We start from the raw sequence: 25,837 nt of genomic DNA, 5'->3' as shown, positions 1-25,837 counted from the left end.
GAAAAAACAGCGGCACGCCCGACTTAATATGAAAAATATTTGATTTATTTGCAAATTAAAAAACATGGCAAATCATAGACGGCATACAACTGTAGCCACAGACTAGTCATAGACACATAGTATGGCTCAAACTAAACGACACACATAGGAAGATCTCACGGCACAGGTTGGGAATCACTGGTCTACGGTAACGTAGCTTCAAAAGTTGTCGAGCTATGTTGGTTTTATTATTTTATTAAAAATGGTGCGAACTAGCCCCGCTCTCCCCTATAGAATGAATTTAAACAAGGGAATGTACGGACTATTTCTATTTTTCTCGTGTTCTCTTATCTAATGACATTCAATTACTGTATTGAATTGTCAGCTATCCTCTCCATATAACAACTTTTGGTCTTCGAAGGAATTATTAGTGAGCAGAAATTCGCCCATGTATCTGTTATCAGTCGGCACTTCAGCCAGTTATATAGAGGTATATCTCGCGTTTTCCTTTGGCGTTCGTCACACCCGATTCTGGAATCCTGTATTACTCAACTATCGTATCAGTGATCTCTCTGTTAAAATTATATTAGGAATGTGTTCAAAAAGTTCTATCACATATGTGATAATGGCTGGCACCAATATTGTCCTTTAAAGATGGGTTCCCAGAAAAGTATTTATCGTGTGGCCATTTCCAATAAAAGTATGGCAATTTTGGTATACTAGTATATGGAAAGTTGAGATATCCAATCTTACTAGAAAAATACTGGATTCCCCGAAAAACACTCATGGAGCGTATACAGGACAAAAATGTAAGGGTTCCCCTAATCAACAGCCCGCGTGATGTGAAAGGTCACAAGCGAACATTGAGCGCTTGATGTACAAAAAGATAAACTTTATGAAGAGTTAAACGTACAATAGTTTCTGAGATAAAAAATGACGGAAAAAGACGCGGGTAGTGGATAATCCGAGAATTTAATTAGGATTCGATATTTGTAATAAATAGTAAGCGATTAAAGACAACATCGTCTTATGTATGCAATGAATTCTCCTCTGACTCCCAAGACCTGAATACATGACCTGGTTTGATCGAATTTTAATAGCAGGGTATTCCTTCGCAATTACAAGGTTTGAGAAGGATTTGAAGCATAATTATGACAAATTAATTAGTTTGAATATGTTTTTGGTCCATATATACCATTAAATCACCGAGTTTGTACGCGGGAACCCATCTTTAACAATAACATTTGCCATATTCGAGTAGATGTCGGTGGAACTGTTGTAAAATTTATCTGTTTTTCCTTCTTTCTTTCACGGCTTATGTCAAAATGGCTACATCTTCCGCTATAAACACTGTCACTCCCAGGTATTTCTTTTGGGTCATTCATTCATTGCAAGACTTTTTCGGTATTTAGAAGAAAGTAATCTCGACAATTTTAAGTTTTCAACAGGCCTTGTGCACGTTGTGGGACAACCAGGAGCTACTGTAGACAAATTGATTAAATCCTTCCCCATGATATTGAGAAAGTTTTCACCACCTTATAAGTGATATTGCAAATAGCAGGAAGTGGTTTGAACATGCCTCACACTACAGCCCATGAATTATACCAAAATCTATTGACCCTGATTTCTATGTTACAAAATGTTTACAAGGTAGAAGTGATAGGGGTTTGTGAACTATTCCACAGATCACTTACTAGAACACGTCACTGAGTACACGTCTAGACCCTCAAACATTCAGGTAGTTTGTCCAGGTATAATTATTATGATGGAGTCATAAAGATCACGTGGAATTACTTCGTACAGATGGATCTCATTTACATAATAATAAACTCTTTTACACATCTTGAAGGGGTTGTATACTACAAACCATTCGTCTGTAGACTGATGCATTATGAAATCATTGGTTATGCTATGATGCATTATGAAATCATTGGTTATGCTATGAGTTGTCTGTGAAAAATATGAAGCATCGGTTAAGCTGTGAATAAATATGGAAGCATAGGTTATGCTGTGAATAAACACGAAAGCATGGGTTATGTTGTGATTAAATGTGGAAGCATTGGCAATGCTGTGAATAAACATGAAATCGTCGGTTATGCTGTGAATAAATATGGAAGTATCGATTATGCCGTGAATAGCACGAAACCATCGGTTAGGCTGTAAATAACATGAAGGCATCGGTTATGCTGTGAATAAAAATGGAAACATCGGTTATGCTATTAATATTAATTATAGACTTGAAAGCATGTGTCATGCTGTGGATAACATGGAAGCATTGGTTATGCTGTGAACAAATGTGGAAACATGGTTTATGCTGTGAGTAAACATGGAAGCAGTGGGTATGCTGTGAATAAACATGGAAGCATTGGTTATACTGTGCATAGCGGAGGCATCGGTTATACTGTGAATAGACTGGAAAGTATATATTGCGCTACTCTACACATCACACACCACCCACAACCTTGCCACCTACCTCAGTGCCATCTACTAATAATGAGGACCTAATTTAGACAGCTAAAGAGAGGAGAAGAAGGGGGGCTATTATGAATAATATGAACAATAATGACCCGCCGGCTACTGATATCATTGGTAGGTGGTTGCCTTCCAGTTCTAATCGTTCTGCTGTGGAATTTGACATCAGACATTCCTTCTGAGCACGATATTGATAATCTCGCCTTCCTGTCTTCCAGAAAATTTGGTCCAATCAATTTGTTGTTTTGAGCAATCTTTGTATTAATGACCCACGGAAATCTTTTGATCTCAAATTGAGTACAGATGATGATGGGCATCATATCCTTCTCAGTATAATAAACAAGTAGACAAATGTGTTTCATATTTACGTGGCTGTACACCTCGAAAAGTACTTAACTGAGGCAAGCAGCTTGTTAAAGTACACAACTTTAATACGAAATATGACGGACATGGGCATTTATGATAAGCAGTTTCGCATGATGAAAGCCAATAGACCCAACCTGTTTTGAGACTAGGTGGAGTGGGGGTTGTGGCATGTGTAGTCTACTGTAGCAAGAATAAATAGCCACTTTACAAAAACCTACAGCTTCGACTTCCCCGGTCCCAGGTAGTTTGGGTTTTTGTTTTAAGTATAATAGGAATAAAACAGGCCCTGGAATATAACATACATGTTTATTCTGTTATGTAACATGTCACCTGGATATAGACAGGTACTCCCTGTGCCAGACCGGAGAAGAACAGTAGGATGTTAAAGCCCATTTCATTTCATTTCCTGTGGCATGCGTGATGTACCCACCATTTTATTATACTAGTCCGTCATTTCCACCTCAAATGCAACCCAGATATCGTAAATAGTTTCCACGTTTGTATAATAATGGGCCCGCTTGCAGTGGTATGACATGGTTGTAGTATTTTAATACTTATGCTAAAATGTACATTCCGCAATACAGTGATGTGAGATATGTTTTCCACGATATAGTGATGGATGGGATCAACCTTGTTTGCATGTAAGATGTAACTTCCGTAATACAGGGATGGGATCATCTGCGTTGTATTAATACGTATGTAAGATGTACCTTCCGTCATACAGGGATGGGGCCATCTTTGTTATTAGACATGACCAAAAAAATACTATTGGTGTTTGTATAATACTCATCACCTATAGCTGATACTTGTATGTAAAGTTTGTGACTTGATACTATTTGTATACAGTGTTCATTGTTGATATTTGGCCTAATGATAGTTGTAGGTTTTTAAGATATGAAAGTTAATGTTTTATGAGCTGTTCGGTGGATTTATTTTGATTATATGTCTCTTTCATTATTCATAAGTTTTGAAATTATAATTAATATTTTATCTTTAATTGCATAAATTATATTCCTTTAATAAACTGTCACCTTGAGTTGGGGTGCGTGATAACTCCATTCAGATGTTTGAGGAAATGGAGCAGAATTTGTTTGTGCCATCAGTTTGTTGGTCAGGTCTATTGCGAGAGATAAAAATTCCCTTATACCTCCTGTAAGTCCGTATTTATTTGATAATCGATGCAGCATTGTGGTGGAATGACTGAATATCCATTATGATAACCAAGACGTAAGCGTGGTCTTAGTGAGGGTATGGTTGCAGTAATCAGTAGGTTTAACGTTTATATAACTGTGAGCCGTCTGATCAGCTTTTATTTATATATATATATATATATATATATATATATATATATATATATATATATATATATTGTGACACATATTATTAAAATTATGGAATGTAATAGTGTATACTCAACATTTTTAATTTACTAATTAACGCTTGCTTTGAATTTCAGCATTTGTAATAATCCATTCATATTGGAAATTCTGAGGCCTATTCGGAAATTATAAATTCTTATGTATTGTTTTTTAGGGTAGCTGAGCGTGATGTGGAAAGAGAATATCTTAAACTGAATAAATGTCCATTAAGTAATCACGATCAGCCTAATCTATTACAAGCTTTATTACAAGATAAACGTTTAGAGAAAGAAACCGTCTTAAGTTTAACTGGCGGCTTCTTTGCTGTCGCTACGGAAAATGTACGTAAAATCTTTATTTTTAAACGCCCACATTTTCAGTGTGGGCGTATTATGTCGTCACCATGTCCGTAGGGCTCTCCGTCAATAATTGGCTTGTGAATGCAATATACGCTATAGTTCTTTTCAAATTTGGTCTGAAACATTGTGGTCACGAGAGGGCGAACCCTATCGATATCCAACGTTCCGCGACTTTCCGTTCCGGGGTTACCCCCCCCCCCCCCAGCAACTTCGCTGAAAATCTTGTGAACGCGATAGAAGCTATAGTTTTCTTAGGATTCTTTTCAAATTTGGTGTGAAGCATTGTGGTCACGAGAGGTCGAACCCTATCGATATTCAGCGTTCTGCGACTTTCTGTTTCGTCCCCCCCCCCCCTTGTGAACACGAAAACGGCTATAATTTTTAAACCGATTTTTGTAAAATTTGATGTGAAGCACTGGGTCATAAGAGAATGACCCCGATCGATATTCAGCGTTCCGCGACCGCGACTTTCCGTTCCGGATTTATGCCCCCCTCCCTTTTCCGAAAAAACCTTGTGAACCGATAAAGGCTACAGTTTTTAATTGATCTTTATCGTATTTGGCTTGAAAAATCGGGGTCATCGACCCCTACCGATATTCATAATCCGCAGCCTTCCGTTCCAGAGTTACCCGCCTTTGCCGAATACCGCGTCAACGCGATAGAGGCTATAGATTTTAACAGATTTTTTCAAATTTGGGTGGAATGTATGGCGATATATTAGATCCAAAATTCTAACATGCTATCGTCTAATTTCTAACCTCTGTTCATGTAATTTCTAACTTCATTTCATGTAATTTCTAACTTCAATTCATGTATTTTCTTAATTAAGACAATGTATAATCAAACTTCTTTATTTGTTAAGTGTAAATTTTAATTCTGTTTCATCTGATTTCTATTATTAAGACGAAAAATGTCTACTTCATTGTCGCTTTACATGTTAATCATGAACGTCGAGCAAATGTAGAATTTTGATGCTTCTACCTAGCAACCATCATTATGACGTCGTTTGGTGGCGCCACCGTGTGCTCCATTTGGCGATTGAGCATTGAGCGTTATCATTATGTTGACACAAACGACTCGCTCTTCGTCAGGTTGAATGGTTTGGCAGAGTGTAAAAATTGAAAACAACATCGAACGTGATATGGTTTGCAAATACTGTTTTAGATATAAGCTAAACAGCATTTGTTCATTTTTTTAAAGACAAGTGCAGGATTTGGAGAATTTTATTTTATTTTTATTTTACAGTTAATATGTATATACTGTTGATCTATAAATTATTCTTTTAATGCTCTAAAAATGTCTCTTTATACCACCCGAACGACATGCCACTGTCCGTGCCAGATCCCCATCTTCTATCAATAACAAGGGAGGGAGAACCACGCCGGAAGATATCGGTTATATCATAAAAAAAAATATGGGTTATACAACATCGTCAGCTAGTAGGCCTATACACACTGGCAAAACTAAGCTATAATATTTCTGACATTATTAGTTCCGTCCCTGTGATTTGCGGAGGTTGCCGTTATTGTAGGCATACACAGTGTCTAGTCGTTCTGCTCGGACGAAAACCCTTGGCAGCTGTAATTTGTAATAAAAGTAGACTGTGGCGCCGCTGTCCAGGCTAAATTTCACCCATCATGGCACACTGTAAGTTCGTCTTCATTAGCCTTGATGGTGAGAAAAGTAGGACGATAAACCGCTATCTATGAATTTCCGTATTGCTTTATGCAACTTGAATAAAATATTTTTGGAAAAAAAACTACCATAAAGTTAGTCAGGTCGGTGTAATGAAGGAATCAGAAATAAAAACTACATCGCTTTCCACATGAACAGATTATCCCAGTCTCCTTTAAAGGCCGTTTCATCCCTACAATATGGGATTTCTAAATTTATATCTTTGAACCATATCAAGAAAAAGTTCATCATTTTGGTTAGAGTAGAAATAGAATAAATACAGTTTAACAGTAAATAAATATTATTGATGGCTTAACTGTAAACAATTTTTTTTTAAAATTCTCTAAATCCTTCACTTGTCCTCAAGAAAAAAAATTAAAAAATGCTGTTTGGCTTTTATTTGAAGTAGTATTTACCAACCATTGCACTTTCGATGTTGTTTTCAATTTCACCATCGATTCCCTGGTTATACGTGACAAGGAGTAGGGTCGCCTGTACAACCTCGTGGGTTTTCTCCGGGTCCTCCCACCGCTAAAGACCCTTACGCGCAAGCGAATTGTTGAAATAAAATTGAACCATGTTAGTCCCGAAATGACCTAGTTTGTGTCGAGTGGTCCTTACCCCCACCCCACCCCCTCTCTCTCTCTCTCTCTCTCTCTCTCTCTCTCTCTCTCCGCCCAACCATCAACCAGACGAAGAGCGAGTCGTTTATATCAACATAATGGTCCCTACCAAGTGCGCAATCACCAAATAAGCACGCAGTGGCGACACCAAACGATTTCATAATGATAGTTGCTAGGCAGAAGTGTAAAAATTCTAAACGTGTAACGCATCAATGAAGAAGACGTTTTTCGTCTAAATAATAGAAATAAGATGGAATAGAATTAAAATTTACACTTAACAAATAAAGAAGTTGGATTATACATTGTCTTAATTTCATACATGAAATGAAGTTAGAAATTACATGAACAGAGGTTAGAAATTAGACGATAGCACATTAGAATTTTGAAACTAATATACCGCCATAGGGAATGGGGTTGTAAGAGGATGAACCCTAGAGATTAGATTTTTTCAATGATCTTATCAAATTTGCTCAACATCCAATTTTTCCTTTCGGATAAACTTCACTCAGCTGCAATTGAATTTGAGCTTCATGTTTGTCGGCCACGACCGGTCGCATTATTTCTATTACGTCTTTCTTATAAAGCGTTGTGTGGGTCACGGTGGCTAAGTGGGTAAGACTGGAGGTCGGGTTTTCAATCCCTGCATTGGCCGAGAAAGTTCGTCCAGATTTTCCGGCGTGGTTCCCCCTTGTTAGTGATGTCAGTGTTTAGTCGTTCGGATGGGACGAACAACCGAGGTCCTGTGTACACATTGAGGTGCACGTAAAAGATCCCTTGACAGTTGGAATTCGATATAAAAGCAGGTCGTGGTGCCGCTGTCCGGGCAAAATATCCTTCATAGCACACTGTATGGTGTATGCCACTGTATGCAGGTCTTCATTATCCCAGTCCGAGCAGAACAGTAGGACGTTAAACCCCATTTCATTTTTTATAAAGCGTTGTTTTGTTATAAAGGCGCCGAACGAAGTTAGGGAGGGTTCTTGAAATGGAGTCCGTCCGTCCTTCACAATTTAGTTTTCGGAGCATATCTCATAAACCGTTCAAGATATCTTTTTGAAACTTTTCACACACATCGACCTATTACATTAGTCGTGCCCTTTGCTATTTAGGAATTTCTTGGATTTATATTTCTTGTGTTTCCATAGAGACAAATTTGACTTAGTTTTTGTTGTTCAATTTTGTTTCTGGAGCATATCTCATAAACCATTCAAGATATATTTATGAAATTTTGTATAAACTATTATAGTAGTTGTGCCTTTTGCTAAATTGGAATTTCTCGGATTTAATAATTTTTGTGTTTCCATGGAAACAAATTTAACTTAGTTTTTGGTGTACAATTTTGTTTCCGGAGCATATCTCATAAACCGTTCAAGATATCTTTTTGAAACTTTGCACACACATCAACCTATTACAGTAGTTGTGCCTTTTGATATTTAGGAATTTTTTGAATTTTTAATTTGTGTGTTTCCGTGGTGTACAATTTTGTTTACGGAGCATATCTCATAAACCATTCAAGATGTCTTCATGAAACTTTGTACAAACATCAACCAGTGATAGTAGTTGTGCCTTTTCCTTATTAGAAATTTCTCGGATTTGATAATTTTTGTGTTTCCATGGAAACAAATTTCTCTGTTGAATGTTTTTTTTTAATTTTTACTACACATTTGACTTAATTTTTTGGTATATAAGCTACTGTGATCTGGACCCTGTTTCACAAAAACTTAAAATAAAATCACTAAAATCAAAATGAAATTTTAAATTTTATGCGCAATCTGATTAAAATACAGATCTATATTTCGTTTCGTTTTTTTATACTTTTGATGGCCTACACTACATGATGATCTGACCGACTGTAGCGATAGGTCGCGTCAGAGGTCAGCAGCTTATGACCCTATGACGTCCGAAATTTGATTAACCAATCAGCATTGATGTTACTAGTGGATTACCCACAGTTCCGTGCAAAACACGCCTAAAGCTCGCCGTTACAGACCGTTTCATTAGCTATTCCCTCATATCATTCAGAACACGTCTTCCAGATCCTAGTGTAGTAAAGACAAGTAAAATGAAATTTTGAACTATAAAAACGAAACGAAATTATGATCTGTGTTTTAATCAGATTGATTTTATGCGTTTCACGAAGATCGATTGTAACTTAAAATGCAGTTTTAATAGATTTTAGTTAAAATTTCTTGCGATCAGCTAGTGCACAATTCCGGCGAGGGCACTCAGGGTTTAAGCTTAAACGCTTCGAAACTGAAAACTGTTGCCAGGTTAAACTAACCGTTACAATACCAATGAGGAGAGTTTCATACGTTGTATCAATGTCTGGACATGGTCAGGCAGTCGAAGAGAGATGAAATAAAAAAGTTTATTGCGTATTATTCGTTTTGAAATGTATCAGTTGGTTGGGCTTGAACTTGCATGTCGCTTTCGTGACCTTGGCATTTGATTTAATCGCAGGCTTCAATGGAAATAATGGGTATCGATAAACTAAATCGCTTGAATTTCGTAGTTTTATGGTATTTGGATAACAGAAAGAAACTATTGACAATTGTCACAAACATGTGATATTTCTGACTCAAACGATTAATCTAGACTAAAGTATTCTCAAATTTTAAAAGTATTTAACAATTTTTAAGCTAATACACGAAATAACCAATGTTCCGATGCGTAGATTTTGTTCTTGGGATTTAATTTGGGGCGTCATCTAATTGCTTATATTGCCTTACAATAAAATAAACGGGTTGGCCGCATCTATATATTTTTGTGAATGATAGTATGTTTAAATTATATAACCCGGGCCATCGGCAATATTATCATTATTCCAAATATATCTATATGTCACAATAGATCTCACGACGTAGCTCTAATCAATGTTTGTTAATGTCATGATTTTAAGTTAGGAGAGGGTGACGGCTGTCCTAAGTTAAAATTGATTTTAGTTAAAATTGTCCATAAAATAGTTTTGTGAAACGCCATTTTTAGTTAAGATACAATTTTAACTTACAATATTATTTTAGTGGATTTTATTTAAAATGCTTAAAATCGTTTTGTGAAACGCATCTATCTTAAGTTAGGATGGAATTTTAGTTTAAGACGATTTTATGGAGATTTAAGTTTTTGTGAAACAGGGCCCAGAGTATGAATATTCTGACTAGTCCCATTGATATTCCAAGAAGTTGTTCTGCCTTATGCCTTCCAAACAAGTGCAAGGGCGCGATATGGTGATGACTAGTCATCTTGTTTTGTTGTTTTTTTTAATTTTGAGTGAAACCCATACCATTACAGGCCCGGAACTGTAGAGTGCAGTGGACGCTTACGACTAGCCCCCGGATCAATTGCAATGTTATAGTTTGTCTTGTCCACAGGTTTGTTTGTCGATTGCGTCTGCGTATAGTGCGGTCTTCCTGCACTTACTACTATACTATTCAAAAAAAGTAGGGGATATTTGATTTTTAAGTGTTATTAAAGTCAACTAATGAAACTGACGAAGAAACAAATGACAAAATGAAATGAAGTTCACATTCATCGATTTATTCCAAATGATCGTTAGACTAAGTAAGGCACAGACTGACCATTATAAGGGTAAAATGATACCCGGGGTCAAACAGCAAAGTTACCACAGCATCACAACCAAGTCAGTAACGGGTAAATCCTCCTCTGTTTGCCAAACAAGCATTGATCCGACGTGGCATACTCCTAATGAGACGTCTAAGGTCATTTTGGTCCAGATTGTCCCATTCCTGTTGCAACGCAGCAGCAAGTTCTTGGACATTGGCAGGACGTTGTTGACGTTGACGTAACCTCTGTCCAAGCATGTCCCAGACATTCTCGATGGGGGACAGGTCGGGACTCAGTGCTGGCCAAGGTAATGTGGTGATGTTCTGTTGTTGGAGGTAACCTGTAACGATCCTGGCCCTGTGACATCTTGCGTTGTCATCCTGGAAGATGAAACGGCGGCCATGACGTCGTGCGAACGGCACAACATGGACTGCCAAGATGTTGTCCCGGTAGTACTGGCCTGTAACACGCCCTGCAACAACATGTAAAGCCGTTCTTCCAGCAACAGTGATGCCTCCCCACACCATAACAGAACCACCCCCAAATCGATCATGTCTGATGACGTTAACGTTTTGGAAGCGCTCGTTTCGACGACGCCACACCCTCCTACGTCTATCCAAAAAATCAACAGTGAACCTTGACTCATCTGAAAACATCACATTGCTCCAGCGTCAATTATCCCAGTGTTGACGATCCCTACACCAACGACGTCTTGCCTGAATGTGATGATCTCTCAAACAAGGGATCACGCGAGGACGTCGGGCGCGAAGGTGACCCCTATGCAGTCGTTTCCGAATCGTCTGGCCACTCACTCTCACACCAGTGTCTGTTTGAAGACGAGCGCTGATCTGATTTGCTGTGATGACACGATTTCTCAAGGCCAAGGTACGGATAAATCGATCCTGGGCTTGAGTTGTCGCCCTTGGTCGACCTGAGCGTGGTCTGTCCTGTACAGATTGTGTATCACGGTATCTGGACCATAACCTGCTTATGACAGACTGAGAAACATTCATCGTCCGCGCTAGAACCGCCTGTGTTGTGCCGATCTGTAGCATGCCAAGGGCACGTAACCTGTCATTTTGGGTAAGCCGACGCATATCAAAATTTGTTTTCTGGTCACTAAAACAATTAAACTGATGTTTCCACCCTGGAATTCAATGCCACAATGACTGTAACATTCAAAGTCAGAGTCGTGCAAATCTTGGGTTGGACCCCCATGATGATCCCAAGCATCACCTGCATTCCATGCGGTAGCTATTGGTGCGTTTGGGCGTCACATGTAACTGGAAATGTTTCTTCTGTTAGGTTCTATAGTGACTTTTTTCGTAGTCATTTGCATATTTTAGTATTATGCCCCCAAAATCAAATATCCCCTACTTTTTTTGAATAGTATATTAGGTATACGGTCGACAGTTTACATTTACTTTACCAAACAAAACGGGCTCATTCTCAATTTATTGTACACATACAGAATTCTATAAGTTGTACGAAATACGCTCGTATCTGCTTTATCATTCAGATAAATTTCATTTCGATACATAAAAAACTATTATTTACATTTAGTCTCTAATTACAATTGCATTAAACTCTGTTCTAAACGCAGACGTGGAAGGAATGTTTTACACTTACTGACAAACAATTTGTAATTGATTCTACATACTTTAAAGACCACATTTTCATTAGCATTGAGTATGATATTTTTTCAATACTGTGGGGTTGTCGGAATATAGGGCAAATTTTCAATGACAGTATCGCACTCAATCTGGTATTGCCATTTTCTAAGAATGGGAAGCACAGAAATATCTAAAATAGTGTTTTTATAATTATAATACGTATTCCTAGTTGTCTGTTTGCCCACTATCTGTTGTTTTTATTAGTGATGAAACGCTTGCTAATATAGTTGTTGTAGTGCGGGGAAGACACTTGGCAAAGACAAGGCGTTGATGAACCTTTCAAATCTTTTAGCAGTTAAAAGGGGGCATATAGTATAAATTATCATTAAATATTCGTCTGATATTGCTACATAAGAAGTAGAGTGCCGTTTGCATGCCCACATTTGGCACTCCGGCTGATTACTGTGAAGGTATGTCAAAGTCCCGTATACATACACTTTATAATCTGATATGTGGAATTACTAGTATTATACAAACGTACACGCATTATTAAAGGAGAAAAATGCAGCGCTTGCAGTTTCTTTTCGCCCATATTGAAATGTGGTCGTATATTGACGTCTCCCTAGAACGTCTTCCACAATTTCGTTTTTCACAATTTCTTGTGAACAGTCTACAAACTTCGTTTATCAGACGATCTTGTTAATTACTTGTGGGTCCCCTTTTTATATTGTCGACTTTCTAATGACAAAAGTTGTCATTCGACCCAGTATTAAATTGCAAACAGATGTGACGCTGCTAACTATTGTCATTAGGGTTCATACGATTATACAAAGTGATCAAGGGCACAGAATTCTAGTAGTTATCAGAATTCGTAAAATTAAATAGGTTACATTATATAAATAATCATATGATAAATTAATGTAGCATATAGAGTGTTCACATTTGGGTGACTGGCGGATGGAGATACGGGTGAAAAGGCTACGGCCTCATTCGGCATAAAATAAAATCATCAGAGGTCGAGGAGAGGTCTGTGTTTCCGGAGTGGAGTCATTGGTGTTGATACAACAATGCGGACGATCTGTTTTACTGTGTATCTTTTTACAAAAATATTTTTGTATTTAAGGCTAAACTGACGATTTAATGGCCTTTTCATTCTAGGTTGCCAAAGTGCTGACGACTTTACTATGGAATTTAGCTAAACATCAATCTAAACAGGATATATTATATCAAGAAATAAAGGACACATGTACTACTAAAGATGGTATCACTACTGAAATATTATCACGTATGCCGTATCTGAAAAGTTGTTTTAAAGAAACATGTAGGCAAGTTATTAATAATAATATCGATCGATTCTCTGTAGTCCTAGGCCAAAAGACACACGGGTTACCATAGTTTTAAAGATGTATTATGTAAGAGCTAAAACTATTATTTAGACATTTCTTCACATAACATTTATTCAACTTTCTAGTTCATCGGATGGCTGAGATTTAATTGGATTGAAAAACGGTGGAATAACTTACCATTGGAGATACAGAGTTCTCAAACATTAGCTGTGTTCAAATCCAAACTCAAAACTCATTTGTTTGTTACATATTATCAGGATTAGCTATTATCTTCCATGCGCTTAGACTAAGCATGCAATATGGATGGAGTGAGCGCAATTACAAATGTACCTTATTATTATTATTAATTTAATAATTTATAATATATTATCATCTTAGTTTGAATATGTCAACGATACCTGACGTTTCCGTTTCCTGGTATTCCTTATTGATTTATTGAAGCCCTCTCCTTCCACAAACATGTCTTATCCTGGCTTGAAGATTGCTTTGTTTTAAATTTGAAAAACAACAAAAATATTTGAAAATGTCAATGTTTTGAGCAACTTCGCAATTTGACATGGCAAAACATGTTTTATTGTCCCCCGCCTTTGGAAGAAAGCAGAGCACTATTAAAATGGATCTGTCTGTCCGTCCGCCCGTCCGTCTTTATGTCCATCCGCCTGTCTGTCCGTCACACTTTTTGGGACAGAATCACGTCCCTTCTAATAGAGCTAGAATGTTCCAACTAGGTGTAGGTGTAAATTAGTTGAATGTCTTGAGATAAACAATTTGATTGGTGGATGCTTTGGGACACGGTAACTTTAATTCTAATTAAGTGAGAATGGTGACACTTGGTGTATAGTTTCATTATAGCAATACCTTGACTAAGTTCGATAATGAGCATTTTCTGCTTAGTGTAAGCAGAGTGATAAGCAATTTAATTGGTCGAGACTTTGGAACTCGGTAACTTTTATTCTAAGTAGTGAAATTTTGTGTGTAGCTCCATTACATTAATACCTTGACTAAGTTCGATGATGAGCATTTTCTGCGGAGGCGAAGTAGAGACTTCAGTCTGATTGGTCGAGACTCTGGAACACAATAACTCTCCTTCTAATTGCGGTAGAATTTTGAAACTTGGTGTAGGTGTTTATTAGGAGAATGACTTGACAGTGTTCGATCATGCGCATTTTCCACTAAGGCTAATCAGAGATAAGCAATTTGATTGGTTGAGACTTTGGAAGACTGTCACTTCGGTTTTAATTGGGTGAGAGTGATGAAACTTACAGAATAGATTCATTCTATCAATACCTTGACAAAGTTCGATGATGAGAATTTTCTGTCTATGCTAAGTAGCGATAACCATTTGATTGGTCAGAACAACTCTGCTTTTAATTGAGGTAGAATGTTTAAACTTGGTGTTGATGTTCATTTTCCACTAAAGCTAAGCAGACCTAAGCAATTTCATTGGGCGATGCTCTGGGACAAGATAACTTTGATTGTAAGTACAATCATATGTCCTCATTTCGTGAACACTTCGTGACGTGATATTTGTTTATTTGTTTGATAATTCGTGACATTAATTACCCCCGCCCCCTCCAATTAGATCAGACACCGTACACTGACGTTTTTGTTTATATACTCTTCAAAAAAAAGTAGGGGATATTGAAATGCAAATACCTATGCAGGTTGCGATATGATAAATAGTCATGGACATTTGACATTCTTTGAGAGTATGTTCACAGATGAAGAACTTATCGTTCCAACAGAACCACTGAGCTGCACGTGTGACACGCAATTTTGCCATACACGTGGGAGGGGTTTATTGTCAAATTTGACATTTCAAGGAAGGGTTGATGAAAACTGCCGCGTGCTGGTTTATCTATCCATGTTTGTTTTCCTATCGGTTCTTGCATAAGATTTACTATTTAGCGTATCTTTGCTTTGGTGTGTTACGTTTAATTTGACCGGGAGACGTGTTCGTCGACGTCAACGGACAACACTGCAAGAATATTGGCCGTGGCACTGCAAGAGGAGTGGGTCAGACGGTTGATTAGGAGCATGCAACGACGAATTGCTGAATGTGTCAGGATTGGTGGATCAATTACTCATTATTAAGACAAAAATCAAAAACGTCCATTTTCACTTTTGACGGTGTATCTCTTTGCGAGTGAAATGGGGCCGTCAAATAAGACGCCCATATGAACTGTTTATGTTCATGTGTAGGCAATTGGCCTGTTATTAACATATACTGGATACCTCTAATGAAAACAGCAGTGCATTTCCGCAGTTTGGTATTGTATCTGAATATTCCCTACTTTTTTTGAAGAGTATATTTTGCAGAAAACCACTAGTCAGTCTACAACACATGAATAAAAGATCAACAAATATACATAGTTTTTATTCGAAAATAAAGATTGATTAGTGCGTAGCCACAGTGTATAGTTTCACTACCAGGTACTTGAAAACCTTGACTGAGTTCGATCATGAACATTTTCTGTTTAGACTAAGTATAGAAAATCAATTTGATTGCTCAATACTTTTCAAAAAAATGTGTAATTAATTAATATGTGTCATCTATTCATCAACCTCACTGTTGGCTTGTATATTTACACACGCGCCTACCCGAAATGATATTTGTTTCATGTGGGGGTTTTGTATCAGAAAGTCAGACGTGGACACAGATTGTGCAACTCCGTCATTAAATTTCGCTGTTCTCTCTAAAGCATAACCTTTTTTAACTATTATAGTAAGATCGGCTATCTCTTTATCTAATCTTACATAATACATCTTTAATAGTAATGTAGATCGGTAAACCACACGCCAGTTGCATTAGGGACATTTCCAAAATGTGGTTGTAAATAGCATGGAATTATTATTATAAATATAGTAAGTGCAGTACATAGTTTAACACCTACATTAATGAGAAACTGTAGTACTGGTGGGATCGGGTCGTCTAAGACTGGCCCATTGTTCAGGTTAGATGATTAACTTTATTTAATTATTTTAAGCAAAGTAAAAAAAAATCACAATATTCCCCACTCTCGAGAATACGAATTAGCTCTCTGAATCTAGTTGAGGTTCTGTCCAGCCGGGGCGAGTTCTGGTCGTTTATATCCCTGACATCAAGTTATTAATTAGCCGGTTTGATGCTTATGCCCAATATAATTGTCGACATATGGACTATAAAAACATTAATTGCAAACTGCGTCTAATATAATTTATCATTCGACAGATTTTCTGGAATCTGATGGTATTTTATTTACGCTATATCTTGTAGTCTGCCGGATAAACACAGATTTATGTGTTTTCTTGGATAAAGTCCCATCAAAGCAAACTTGGTCTCAAATGATAAGTGGGATTCGTAGGCTCTAGAAAAAAAATGACCTATCGTGATCGCTTGGGGAAATTTTTTTGGGCGGGGTCAAAGGTCAAGGTAGACCAATCAGAAAAAAAACAGTCAATATCTCAAAAACTATCAATGTTAGACCCTATAAATGTACATGTATTATCAACATAGCGTACAAAATTTCTACTATGCTAGATGGGTGGACAGCGGTGTGCGATACTCTGAACCTTGATTCTTAAGTTGCCGGTCCCCTTCCCATGGGGGTGGGCGGTCTGACAAAACGTCGAAATTTCGAGCTTAATTCCACTTTTGCATATAACAATCATCAACTTTCGTGCACAAGTCGACCAACTTCCGATGTCGCCAAAAACACTCCTTAAGAAGACCCCCGACCCTTCCTTCCTCCCTTAAGAAAACCCCCTTGAGAGATGTACAACATTAATTTTTTCGTTAAAAGTTTCACTATTGGTCTGCTATAACACAACACTAAGTTAAGAACGCGTAATCCCCCTCTATCCCGGATAAGAACGACAAAACGGGGGACCCATGGGTCAAATGACTAAAATGACGATTTAATTCGACTTTTGCGTACAACGATCAACTTTCTGTCGACCAACCTCAGAAGCCATCAAAAACACTGCTTAAGAAGACCCACGACCCTTCCTTCCTCCCTTAAAACCCCACCCCCACCCCTTTAGAGATGAGTTAATTCGAATTCCGCATACAACGTTAATTTTTTCGTTAAAAGTGTCACTATTGGTTCACTAGAACATAACACTAACTTAAAAACGCGTAATCCCCCTCTATCCCGGATAAGAACGACAAAACGGGGGACCCATGGGTCAAATGACTAAAATGACGATTTAATTCGACTTTTGCGTACAACGATCAACTTTCGTGCATCTGTCGACCAACCTCAGATGCCATCAAAAACACTGCTTAAGAAGACCCACGACCCTTCCTTCCTCCCTTAAAACCCCACCCCCACCCCTTTAGAGATGAGTTAATTCGAATTCCGCATACAACGTTAATTTTTTCGTTAAAAGTTTCACTATTGGTTCACTAGAACATAACACTAACTTAAAAACGCGAAATCCCCTTCTATCTCAGATAAGGACGAGAACACGGGGGGCGGTGGGCAGGGTAAAATGGCCAAAACTGATGATTTAAGTCAACTTCAGCCTGCCTATGTAAACTTACCTCAGATAACATCAAAAACCCATTTTTCACCCCTAAGAACGCTCCTTTAGCCCAATCAGAGATGAGTTAATTTAACTTCCGCGTTCAACATTAATTTTTTCTTTAAACGTTTCACTTTTAGCCCACGGGTTAGTACGGGTTATATATAGTTCGGCTCTCGGAGTTGATGACCCTAAAAGCTTCTGACATCAATTCTGTTTCACCTAAATACAATCTGTAGGATTTGTCATACTCATGATATTCCAAGATCTTCCAGACATAGTGATATTTTCATTAAGAACTCCTATGAATTGCCATCATACGGTGTTGTCGACCTACTCACTAACGTGCAAGAGAAGAAACAAACATTGATTTCAGAGTTCTTAAACCCGTATTTGATAGCTTTCCACACCACTGGATACATCACTGCAAGCTGATACCATTATTGCTTTGATCAAGCAATGCCTGGAATCCACATATTTCACATGGGGAAAACTATTATGGACAGATTCATGGTTTACCGATGGAAAATGATCCTTTATCCCCGTTGATTTCCGAAATTTACATGATTTCAACCTATTTTCTGGTTCAGAAAGATGGATAACACCTTTGTAATGTTACAAAAAGAAGATGTTATTGTCGTCCCCCTGAATCACTTGAACAACCAACATCCAAGAATGAAGTTCACAATGGAGAATAAAACCAACAGTAGCCATCCCATTTCTTAATGTAATGGTAAGAAGAAAGAACTCCAATGTCACCACCACAGTGTACAGAAAATCAACACACATGGACCAATATATCTACTACAAATCTAATCACCCAAATGCATAAAAAGCAGGCATTATCACCACGTTTACTAAATCACTCAACCTGGGAGTACAAGACCCAAAAGACGTCTTCATCCAACACAACGACTATTCAGAACATTCATGAATGGTAAACAAGTTCACCAAAGCCACATTATATCAAAACTTGATAAACCAAAAAATCATACACCCCAACCAATTTAAAACAGAAGCAGGCATAGAAACCGGATTCCCCAAAGGCGCAACAACTAAGGAGTTAGTAAATGGTAATGGAAAGTCAAACCTCTGCACAAAGCCTACATTCCCGAAAGGCTGTGCCTACGAAATTAACTGTAGATGTGGAGAATAATACATTGGTGAATTGAAACGACCTAGACCTCCGAATTAAGGGTCATTCTTTTCGGGAGTACCTATGGACCCCACCTTTCATTTGAGACCAAGTTTGCTTTGATGGGACTTTTTTCCTGGAAATAATCAAAATCCGGCAGACTATTGGTGGCAGGTGCCCCATACACGACACGTCTTTTCTATGAAAGAGTTTAATTCCGAACCAAACTTGTGATTTCTTTTTGAATGAAAATCTGATCTCTTGTTTCTGATTGAGGATTTAAATGTATGGAGTGTTTATTTACAGAATAGTATTTCCAACTCCTGTTGGTACTGTACGTGTCATACAGGAGAACTGTACAATTGGTGGATATTATATACCAGCTGGGGTAAACTTTTTTTTTACAATAATATCTTCTGTATTTAATGTTTGATAAGAAACACAGAAAAGAGTTTTATAATAATTCATATATAAAAATATAAATGATTGGGTATGTTGCTGCAAAAATTGAAAATTAGGGCAAATGCACGACAAAGTAGCCTATTTATTCATCTGAACCATAACTAGAATAATTTGCTTTTGTACGTAAAATATTTTATTAGTTTTGACAGAAAAATTTCGTCATGTCTGACGGATTATGAAAAGGGCGAGATTTTACATGTCCCCAATGAGCCACCATATAGTAAACAGCACCATCTGTTTGCATAATGAGCGTTGAAATTATGACGGGTGGCGCTGTTTACTATATGGTGGCCCATTGAGGACATGTAAAATGGTGCCTTTTTTTTATATAAACCAAAAACACGACATTTTTTTCTTTCAAACATAGGTACAAAAGTAAATCTTTCTTGACAATTTTGAAAGAAAATTAGACTATTTTTTTCTCTAAAAGAAAAATAAAGTATTTTACGTGTAAAAGTAAATTATTCTGATATTATTTAAGTAACCCGGAAATACGCTAGTATAGAGCAAATTTTTTGTGTGTGTTTGTTTTGGTTTATAAACAATATTTTATTTCACTTGAAATTAGATTGAGAAAAGGGAAATGATACTTCAGATGTAGAAGTGCAGCTCCTAGGTCCACACGATTTTCGGAAAAGGGCGATTATTCCGGAACAGAAGGTCGGGGAACGCTGATGGACGGGGTAAACCGACAGGGTTCGTTCTCTCATTGCCCAATGAGTTACATCGAACAAGAATTAAATCTGTTAAAGGAGGTTACAGAAGGTTGAATATTGATGGGGTTTTCGGCTAAGGTGACATAACTTAATTCGATAAAAAAGAATCTGTTAGAAACTATAGCCTGTATCGCGTTCACAATGTTTTCGGAAAAGGAGGATTACTCTTAAACTGAAGGTTCGATGCTCACCAAATTCAAACCAATCCAGGATATTTCGATCCCTAACGCATATTTTAAGTTTCATCTAAAATTGGGCCAGAAACTTCGTGCATACTTCTCTTTTTGCGTAAATGACAGGGGTCCGATATAGATGCACATACCAGATCCGTCAACCATCAACGCATATTTTAAGTGTCATCTAAAAATTGGTATATGTATTACGTGTACATGCTTTGCCACTACACGTATTTGCGTAAAGGGATGGGGCAATTTTAACGGGAAGTTACGGTCCGATTTTCTCCAAAATCGAATTCATCAGTGATTGTTGTGTATTAAACATATAGCTTTTCAAAATTGTCTCTCTTTTTTTTAGGGCGCGATTTTCGTTCAACCAGGGGCAAAAATCCAGGAAATTACGGTCCGATATGTGCCAAAATTGAACCTATTCGAGATCTTTATCATATGCACATACATTTTAAGTTTTAAAAGAAATTGAATAAAAAAATGTGATCTCCAGAGGTTCTACAAGCTATGTGTGCGACTTTCGTGCGATCAGGAGCTATAATCCAAAATGTTATCCTGAGATAAGTGCAAAAATCGAACCCATCCGAGATCAAAATTGGATAACAAATTGTGACTGGTAGACACACGTACGGACAGGGGTGATGGCATAATACGTGCACATGGAAATATGGGTGGATGCAAAATCTTGAAAGCATATATTTGTCTATACTACCCTATGTTGACTAATCAATTTTAAGGTTATGTACCTTTGCAGTCCTGTCAAGTATCATTGGTATAAATTTATTGATTCAAAATTTATAGGCATGGAAACATTAAAATATAAGAAGGGAGGGGTGGTGACAATTACCCCAGAACCCCTCAACTGGAGTATAATATGGGACTTTGAGAGGGTGTAAACAATGTAGAACTATACCAATTTTAAATTCATTTAGTTATAACACCAAACTAGAGAACGAGATCGATAAGGACGATGAATCGTTCGCTCAATCTCCAAAGAGTCCTCCTACTTCCTAACGCAAAACCGGTAACTTGGAACTGAAATAAAGTTTAACGTCCTGCTGTTATGCGCCGGCGGTTCTAATGAAGACGGGCATACGCCATGAAGTGTGCAAAGGCAGGGGGATTTTTTACGGGCAGGAGCGCTATGACCTACTCTTGGTGCAAGCCATTGGGTTTCCGTCCCATTAAGACACTGTTGCTTGTCAGGCACTCCGTCCTGCACCACTGACAGGTCGAAAGCACGTCGGAAAACCAGGGGAACTTTCTCTTCCAACTCCGGGAGCGAACCCGAGACTTTATGGTTATACCGAGCCAGTGACTTACTCACCGAGACACCGCGGCTCCCGATGACTTGGAAGCCTGCGCCGATATAGATTACTTCAATGATATCAAAAGGGGAAGAGATAAACTAAACTAAGCATTACCGATTTATATTCATTTAATCACTTTTATGCATGACGTAATGAGTTTTTGCTATATATTATTCTTTTAGAAAACAAATAGGTCAAAACAATCGATAGTGCACTATTTGTGAAAATGCACGATAAAATAGCCTATTTATTTATCAAATAAAATATCTCAAATAGTTTGCTTTTGTACGTAAAATATTTTTATTATTTTTGACAGAAAAATGTCGTCATGTCTGTCGGGTTGTGGAAAGGGCGCGATTTTAAATGTTCACAATGAGCCGCCATACAATTGTAAACAGCGCCGTCTGTTATCAAAATGAGCTTTAGAATTATGGTGCCTTTACCGCGAAACATTTGTAAAATGTCAAAATGTTAACAAAGCTAAATTGACTACAATAATGGAATATTTAAAGAAAATAAGTCATATAAATTAGCATTTTTACATGTGTAAATAGCCAATTTGAATTTACATCCACAGAAGTAAGCATATTAGCATACGCATTACTAGCTTAGGAGTTAGAATTAAGAGGGAAATTCAGCTCCATAAAAGTTAGCAACTTATAGCCGGTCGGTAAACTTAGTTTAGGTTTGTGTCCGTTTTGTTTTTAAAAAATGTATATCATTAACGGGCCCGTAGCAAGCTTGTCAAATTTGGTGGGGCTCTGGAATTTTTTGGAAGGGCTGGGGATGTCTCCGCCTAAGCCGGCCACCGCGAAGCTCCGAAGGCGCGAGCCAGGGCAGGGGGGGGGGGTGTCAGGCGGTCCTGGCATCGCAGTGCATTCCTGGGCCTCAAATTGAAGTGCCTCAGGTAGGGTTTTATGGCTGAATTTTCTGAAATTTCCTTCTTCGACTCCTCCCGGCGATATCATCTTGAGGGTAGTAGAGAGTGTCTTTTGATTTACGCGGAGAACTCTAAGCCGGGCAATACAGCTGTATTATCAAATATCAAGTGAATTATAGGTATTCTATTATTCTATTCATAGAATTACAGTATAGGCTGCACGTGTACCTTATGTTAGACACAATAGGCACCTACATTTGAACCGGCGCCTTGTAGGCGAACAAATAAACCAGGGCCTCTTTTAAACCGTAACCGGGGTATAAAAGGGCAGGTCCCAGGAAAATGGCGATACATTATGCAGCCTCTGGTACCAACAAGAGCTCGAGCTAATTTTGAACTATTTCCATCTTCCTATAGCGATGAGGTGGATAACCCCTTCCTTATAACCCGTGCAGTTTTAAATTTGCGTGAATGAATGATTGACACAGACGGGAACTTGGTATCGAAGAAACGCGCGTAAACAAAACAAAGCGACTCATGCTGGCGCGGCTCATTCAGATATCATCAGCATAGCGGCTTACCTTATTCGCCGATTTCTTGATTATCCTTACATGACAGGCAGGCACCATGCTACGAGCCTACGGGTCGCCTACTAATTTGAACACTCCTAAAAGATCATTAATAGGATAACATAATGCCAAACAATTATGTAATATTCCTATATCTAGATATGTCAGGTAATTATACTCTGCACGATTAGATAATTACGTTGGACACCAAATTTGGATATTCTTTTTTTTTTTTTTTTTTTTTTTTTTACTTTGGCGCCGTCTCGGTCTAATTAGGTAGGTTGGTGCAGAACAGTATGACATTAAACACCATTTCTAATTTCGTCAACATTTGTTTTCTTCTTTATTGTAGACAATAGCTCACATTGCCAATAACACCATGTGTCGGAATCCTAAATATTTCGATGATCCTGACATATATGAGCCAGAAAGATGGTTACGGAAGTCAAATACTACGCTGAAACGACGCCAGTCTTTCATTGTCTTACCGTTTGGCTTTGGTCCTAGAAGTTGCGTAGGCCGACACTTTGCCGAACACCAGATTTACGTAGCAGTGATAAAGGTAAAGATATGAATCTCAATAACCATTGACTACATAGAATTAGTAACCATACTTGTAATAATTACTAAGATAATAACAGAAAATTCTAGACCCGCTTTCCATGTACACTTTTTCACCAGCAGAAAAACGCAGGGTTTCCGCACACGATTTGTATACGCCCAAATTCACAATTTGTTTGTGGACACCCTACAGGTCACAATTTTTATCCAATTTTGACGAAACTTGAAGTATAGGTTTATTTCCCAAAGATCTCGGTCCCTGTCGATATTCGCGCATATCGGATCGTAACTTCCTGGATCATGGCCCCTGGTTTTACAAAAATACAATTGTACAAAAGATCACTAGCGAAATTTAGTATTGTCAGTAGTTGACGGAAGTAGTGAGGTTTGATCCCAATTATTTAATTCCAACCGTTTCTCAGCTTGGTAATATTATTATATCGACTGAAAGAGAATCGGTTTCAGGCGAGTTATTTGCCCTTGAATTAGAAATAGGATTCAGACCACATGGTCGTAACAGACTTTAGACATTACACTTAGTCATATAGCTTAGGCCTAATGTTATTTTTGAAATATTTTCCACGTTACAGGCACCTGTGTGGAAACCTAGCATAAACCAACTTTTAATCATGTTTACAATCACTACTAAATGCCATTTCTCTTGTTCAAGTTGGCGCTTAATGAAGCAATAAATCCAGACTAGATTTGTAACCCATACACATTAAAATGTAGTCTTATCAAAAAGCATGTTGGTCTAAAATTTATTCATTCAATTTTTGCGGCCATCTAATGTTCAAATTATTTCTTAGTGTTCTGTTTTATTTAATCGCCTTTCAGTCCACATTTTGTTGAATTTAAATAAAGATACATTATGGGAGATTCGATAACGAGTTGGCAGTTCTCACTATAATAGTTAAAAACTAGATAATGTAAAGGCAATTTGCTGAAAATTTCATTCAAATTGATCCACCATGAACCGTGAACTAAGCGATTGAATTTTCCGCCTAGCCTCGATCATCATTACTAAAGTCAGTACGATAAACAGCATAGTCTCGCGTATGCGTTTAATCGTTAACTCGTGAAGAAAAGTTATGCATTAAATCGGCTCATAATCCACTAAAAATCGCAGGCTAGCGATGCCATCTAGAGTTGATTATGGTCTGGATAGGTTAATTAATGTCTAATTAATAATTGAGATAACATTTTAGGCCTAAAGACAGACCTTCAATAGACAGATTTAGCTCTTGCATAATGTATGTTTAAGTCCAATCAAACGCATCTTTAGCAGTAATTACATGTAATTACATGTTTGGATCAAATTGCTAGAAATTCATTGCTGCTGATGTATATTTACCCAGATTTTCTTTATTTATAGCTTCTTCTTAGATATAGAATTACATTGACCAACCCGGATGAGGAATTAGAAGTGTTCTACAAAATATTAGCAACGCTAAAAACACCTTTAAATCTTCAGTTTGAAGAACGGAACAACAATAGATGAGATTGTGGTTTATTTAAGATTTTACCCCAATTTGTGATTTAATGTCACCCAGTAATGCTAACAAAGACTATATAGCATTATAAGGAGGACTATATAACATTATACTAAAACCAAGACTGTATAGCACTATGTTAAAATGAAGACTATATAACACTATGCTTGCTATAACGAAAACTATATAGCCATATACTGAAACCAAAACTATATTGCATTATAGGAGGATAGTATAACACTAAACTAAAACCAAGGCTAGATAGCACTATACTAAAATGAAGACTATATGACACCATACTAAAACGAAATCTATATAGCAATATACTAGCTAAAACCAAAACTATACAGGCTATAAGGAGACACGGTATAACACTACATGTATACTAAAACCAAGACTATATAGCACTATACTAAAATGAAACTATATAGCAATATACCACAGGCACTTGAAGGGATTAAAATAAAACTTCTTACTACTGCTGTACTATAATATATAGTCAAACAGTAGTAAGAAGTTTTATTTTAATCCCTTCAAGTGCCTGTGCAATATACTAAAAACTATATTGACTGTATAGGGACTGTATAACACAAAACTAAAACCAAGACGTCCACTCGACACAAACTAGGTCATTTTAGGACTAACACATGGTTTAACTTTATTTCAATG

At 37.5% G+C, this 25,837-nt stretch overlaps 1 protein-coding gene across 1 annotated transcript in view; it reads left to right on the top strand.

The window, feature by feature from the left end:
- LOC126810942 (cytochrome P450 10) overlaps positions 1 to 25,604 on the top strand; it is a 76,228-nt gene extending 50,624 nt beyond the window's left edge. The window contains exons 5-9 of the mRNA XM_050536341.2: positions 4,351 to 4,516; positions 13,164 to 13,330; positions 19,299 to 19,380; positions 23,467 to 23,676; positions 25,051 to 25,604. Of these exons, the coding sequence (XP_050392298.1) occupies positions 4,351 to 4,516; positions 13,164 to 13,330; positions 19,299 to 19,380; positions 23,467 to 23,676; positions 25,051 to 25,176 (751 nt within the window). The 3' untranslated portion in view covers positions 25,177 to 25,604. The remainder of the gene's footprint in view (positions 1 to 4,350; positions 4,517 to 13,163; positions 13,331 to 19,298; positions 19,381 to 23,466; positions 23,677 to 25,050) is intronic.
- The last annotated feature ends 233 nt before the right edge of the window (positions 25,605 to 25,837 follow it).

The sequence above is a fragment of the Patella vulgata genome, chromosome 2 (assembly GCF_932274485.2).
Source record: "Patella vulgata chromosome 2, xgPatVulg1.2, whole genome shotgun sequence".
Taxonomy (NCBI): Eukaryota; Metazoa; Mollusca; class Gastropoda; family Patellidae; genus Patella; species Patella vulgata.
The sequence above is the reverse complement of the archived record's forward strand: the minus strand, read 5'-3'. Positions and strand labels throughout refer to the sequence as shown.